Source organism: Triticum dicoccoides, chromosome 3B, assembly GCF_002162155.2.
Source record: "Triticum dicoccoides isolate Atlit2015 ecotype Zavitan chromosome 3B, WEW_v2.0, whole genome shotgun sequence".
Taxonomy (NCBI): domain Eukaryota; kingdom Viridiplantae; phylum Streptophyta; class Magnoliopsida; order Poales; family Poaceae; genus Triticum; species Triticum dicoccoides.
The window spans coordinates 807,840,326-807,845,325 of NC_041385.1; the positions used below are offsets into that span (position 1 = coordinate 807,840,326).

Consider the following 5,000-nt stretch of genomic DNA (forward strand, 5'->3'; position numbering starts at 1 on the left):
ACCAGTCCAATCCAAACAAACAAAAGAACAAACTTAGCACAGATATTTTCGGTCGCAAACATGATGATGAAGGTGGTTTAAAAAAAAACATGATGATGGAGGAGCATCCATCCAAACGGCAGCAGCAGAAAGCGCCACCCGCCGCCTCGTGTCGCCCCGCGCCTGACCGAGCCGAGCCGAGCCGAGCGTCCAAACCCACAGATCCATTCCAAGCGCCAGACCCGTGTGCCAGCCGCCAACAACTCCCTCCCCGACTCCAAACAGTATCCGCTCTCCAGCCGCCGCGCCCCTCTCCTACTCCCCAATGGCGGCCGCGCCTCCCCAGCCCGCCGCGCCCGCCCCCGGCCCCGCGAACGGCGGCGACGCGTTCCGCCTGGGCTTCGTCGGCGCGGGGAACCTGGCCGAGAGCATCGCGCGCGGCGTCGCGGCGTCGGGCGTCCTCCCGGCCTCCGCCGTCCGCACCGCGCCCCACCGCCGCCCCGAGCGCGGCGCCGCCTTCGCCTCCCTCGGCGCCACCATCCTCGCCTCCAACGCCCAGGTCCCAATCTGATTCACCTCGCCTCACGCCCTCTACTCTAAGCAGCCAACGATCTCTGTCTGTCTGTCACGTGTTCAATCTTGACAGACACTCCGAGTCTCACGTGATGTTTTCTTTTTTTACTTCTCGTCTCAGGTTGTGGACGACAGCGATGTGATCGTCATCTCCGTCAAGCCCCAGATTGGTAAGTGTGCTCAGTATTATTTTCAGCCCCCCGAAGGCAATCAATCAAACACTGATGGGTCTCACAAACGCTTGTTCTAGACATAGTAATTGCATAGTCACTGAAAGCAATCGCTGAAGCCTCAGATTCAACGATTCGGGCTTTTGTTTTGCACGCTTATGAGATTATGAAATTGCAGTGAAGCAGGTTCTGGTTGAGCTCAAGCCCTTGCTGTCTGAAGAAAAGCTTCTGGTCTCCATCGCTGCTGGCATCAAAATGAAAGATTTGCAGGTCAGTCAGTCAGTCTGCATTCAGGGTTTACTAGGCTTGCTTAACCGGTGATTCAGGGTATTCACTGTATGATATAATATCTATGCATATTCCAATAGAGAAGAAGCCGACTGATGCCATGTTTCTTTTTTATGGGTTGAGCTGGACATGAAACATCTCGCTTCATGCGAGCTCCTTTTTTCTTTTCTTTCTTTAGATTTATTTGCAGTATTAAATCCTGATCTTGATTTTGCGGCCTTTGCTGATCCTGGCAAAACCAATATTAGAATATATTTTTAAGTAAAACTTACCAAGCTGATCCTCCATTTATATAGTTTGCGTAGCTATCAATAGATTTGTAAAGTTCACCTTACCATGTACTCCATTTGCCAAAATAAAAGCAGCTACCAGAAGTAGACGTTTGTAAAATTACCCTCCATATAAGTACCAAAGTTGAGCCATGCACTATTTTGCCTACCTAAGAATAAGACTGCCACTTGAGTTACTCAACATAGTATGACTATTTTTGTTTTATGCTTTTTTTTTTTGCTCTTTTAATCTCAGGATTGGTCTGGTCAGCGCAGAATTATTAGAGTAATGCCAAACACCCCCTCTGCTGTCGGACAAGCAGCATCAGGTAAACATATGCAGATCTGTCTTCTGTAAACTTACTTTTTGTCTTGTAATCTATTAACTACACTACACACATAATGTTGATAATATTGTGAACCTATCAGTTGACCAGAATTGTGTGGTGATCTCCCTTTAGTGATACCTTAAGAAAAAAGTGAACTCTAATTTCTTTTCTATTTCTAGTGTCTCTAATGAAATAACAAGGTTTTCCTAATTGAAATGTCGAGGATTTTATTTTTAAAATCTTCAAAAGTCGGTCTGCTTTATTGATTCATTATTATCTACATATGTAAATTTGAATTTGAAATGTGCAACACATTATCTACTTTAGCTTTTCCCAGTAAAATGACTACCATTCTGTGATGTTATGAATCTCTATTATTGGTAGAAATTTTGTTGCCTGGTGGAATTACTAAATGAAGGCAGTATCACTAGAAACATGCCATTTTTCACACATATGTTTCTTGCTGATGTTGTTTCATGTACTTAGTGATGTGTCTGGGAGAGACAGCTACTGAGAAGGATGAAAACCGTGTCAAAAGCTTATTTAGTGCCATTGGAAAAGTTTGGACAGCTGAAGAAAAATATTTTGATGCGGTTACTGGCTTGAGGTATGTGACATATTCTATATGAAACTTTAAGGAAGCAATGCCAAGAGTAGGCCGGGATTGGCTCAAGAATTAACATGCATTTCCATCTATTTGAATACAGTGGTAGTGGTCCGGCCTACATTTTCTTGGCAATAGAGGCCATGGCTGATGGTGGAGTTGCTGCTGGGCTTCCTCGGGATCTTGCTCTTGGTCTTGCAGCTCAGACAGTACGTATCCATTCCATATTCTGTTATTTTACGTAGTCCATTGGGCATTATCTTGCATAGTTATTAAGCTGGAATGTGTATAGTTCCTTTGCGCATTATGATTAATTGCATTCTACCATATCAACAATTATTCTGATCTCAAGTTTGCAGTATCCTGTTTGTCATTTGTTGATCTTCTACATTTTCTCATTACCTCTTTTTGTCATATGATCTGTTGTTTAGGTGCTAGGTGCTGCAACCATGGTTAGCGAGACGGGTAAACATCCAGGGCAGCTGAAGGATCAGGTCACTTCCCCTGCAGGAACTACCATAGCTGGTGTTCATGAGCTCGAGAAGGGTTCGTTTCGCGGCACACTGATAAATGCCGTTGTTGCTGCCACAACAAGATGCCGAGAGCTCTCGAAAAATTAGACCTCTTATAATTCTATTAGCCAGTATTAGGTTTGCTACAATTCTGCAATAAAATGGTGTAGACATGATTTATGAGATCTTTAAATCTCAGACTCAAAACAAGTTCTCAACATATTTTGCTGGTCTATCGAGTGATGTGTGATGTTACAAAAATTTGGCATGAATTAACCTGTGCTTGCATACATGGTACCTAGTGCTCATCCAACATTCAAGACAACCTCAAATCACATCATTTAGCATATGTTCAATCAGTCATCCATTTGATATTGTCTCTACAAATATGTCATACACACCCACAATTTCACGAACAAAGTTTCCACAACAATCTGGTATGTGTCGCCATTTGTTATAATATATACACACAGAGAACTTAAAAGCCTTGAATAGCACAAAATATCACATGTAATTGCGTGAATGCCAACGATCTTCAGGAGACCATTTGTCTTCATACCTACCAAATGAGTATCCTGCAGCAGGTATATCAGCAAGATGCAGAGGATCAGGTTCTATACCATAGTCTGTCAATGGTCGGTGCTCAAGGATCTTGTCATGTTCAGTTACAAAATCTGGAATCTCAACCTCGCCCTTTTTTATGTCCCCCCATAGATACTCCAGCCTACTAACATACTTGATTTTCCAATACAACCTGCAATGGACAACCATAAAAGTGAGTTAGTATATACTGAAAGGTGGGTGCAGTTTGGCTGCACTAGGAGTGAGCAGTCTTTTAGTTCTGAGTAAACAAAGGGCGTGTTTGTTTCCGAATAAGTCACCAACTTATAAGTTGAAAAGTGAAAAAAGTGACTTATTTTGCCAAACAGACCCGACTTATAAGTCACCCCAACTTAAAACTTATAAGTCACCCCTTTTTGCGTGGATCCCACCATTTGCATGATGTTGATTGGTGTGGGAAAGTGTGTCAGGTGACTTATAAGTCAGGTGACAACCAAACAGGCGTGACTTATAAGTCACTGGTTTTAAGTCACCTGACTTATAAGTCAAGTGACTTATTGGAACCAAACAGGCCCAAACTCAAATGACATGAGTTCAACATAATTGGTACCCCCTCCGTCCAGAAATACTTGTCTTAGAAATGGATGCATCTAGACGTATTTTAGTTCTAGATACATCTATTTTTATCCATTTCTCCGACAAGTATTTCCGGACGGAGGGAGTATTATAAAGTAGCAGTATTGTATGTCCATCAATATCTAGTCAAGTAGACAAGACTGAACCGTAACATATCAACAAATGAATGAGTTGATGGTCTCTGCAATTTGACTGTCACAAGTATACATTACTTTTTATGATTCATGAACGGCACAACACAACCCTGGAAGCCCATTCGGCAAAATTATTCACAAACCAGAGAAGGTAAACAAAAACCATAATGCTTGTATACAATTATTTACTAGTTTCCTTATGTTGTTGGAAGCAAGCTCCTTATGAACTGGTATGCAAGTTTCCTGGCTATCATTATAAAACAACCCAACATGTTTGAGCATTTTTAATGATCAAGAACTGTATGAGAGAAAACTGACCCTCCGCTTAAGAAGAGCCTGCCTAGTGTGGCCATGGCGAGCCAGGAATAAAGCCCGGGATGCAGGAAGTAGAATATTTGCAGCCTTTCCTTGTACTCGGCTGGAAGTTCTTCATAAATCCCCCTCAAGATTGTCATTCCAGGATTGTTATCATCTGATTGTACAGTGGTGTGCACGTACAGGATGCAGAATGGACCCTCTGGCAACTCGGTGCGGAGCTTGTGAAACACATACCTCTTGAGACGTCCACCATCTATAACAGGAGCTGGAATACCAAAACAAAATGCCATGTGATGCGAGTGTTACAGGGAGTGATAGGAACTAGTATCGCACTAGCAGCAAAGCTTGTAGCATCGGAGCATCAAGTGTGTGGTACTAGAAGTGAGCTGATTTTGAGAAATAATGCTAACTGTCATGCTGAATCGGTTATCCAAGAATGTTTTTATGTGGTGCTAACGATTTAATAACTATCTGTGTAGCTCCAGAATGTTTGAGTTTATGTTCCTACCTATTGTCTGGATATATGAAGAGAGATGTACAGCCTAATGAGGCTACTATGAAATATTTACTCATGGGTGGGGCAAGCTCTTCTATTCTGGTTCATTGTTTCTCTTGGCTATATGGTTC

The 5,000-nt window shown here is 42.6% G+C and overlaps 2 protein-coding genes across 2 annotated transcripts in view; one reads left to right on the top strand and one right to left on the bottom strand.

Moving 5' to 3' along the window:
* Positions 1-289: 289 nt before the first annotated feature.
* Positions 290-2,959, top strand: LOC119278618 (pyrroline-5-carboxylate reductase-like). The gene is made up of 7 exons (XM_037559948.1): positions 290-538; positions 674-722; positions 901-992; positions 1,536-1,608; positions 2,095-2,215; positions 2,316-2,421; positions 2,644-2,959. The coding sequence occupies exons 1-7, from the start codon at positions 305-307 to the stop codon at positions 2,830-2,832; spliced, it is 864 nt and encodes a 287-aa protein (XP_037415845.1). The 5' UTR covers positions 290-304; the 3' UTR covers positions 2,833-2,959.
* Positions 2,960-3,051: 92 nt separating this feature from the next.
* Positions 3,052-5,000, bottom strand: part of LOC119278619 (protein GDAP2 homolog) — a 4,017-nt gene continuing 2,068 nt past the window's right edge. Inside the window, exons 2-3 of the mRNA XM_037559949.1 lie at positions 4,374-4,638; positions 3,052-3,478 (exon numbers count right to left, since the gene is read on the bottom strand). Of these exons, the coding sequence (XP_037415846.1) occupies positions 3,229-3,478; positions 4,374-4,638 (515 nt within the window). The 3' untranslated portion in view covers positions 3,052-3,228. The remainder of the gene's footprint in view (positions 3,479-4,373; positions 4,639-5,000) is intronic.

Excerpts from the sequence above, each read along its gene's own strand:
- LOC119278618 (XM_037559948.1), top strand. The coding sequence starts at position 305 with ATGGCGGCCGCGCCTCCCCAGCCCGCCGCGCCCGCCCCCGGCCCCGCG. Across the intron at positions 539-673 it reads TCCTCGCCTCCAACGCCCAG|GTTGTGGACGACAGCGATGT; the intron begins GTCCCAATCTGA and ends TTCTCGTCTCAG. Across the intron at positions 2,216-2,315 it reads GATGCGGTTACTGGCTTGAG|TGGTAGTGGTCCGGCCTACA; the intron begins GTATGTGACATA and ends ATTTGAATACAG.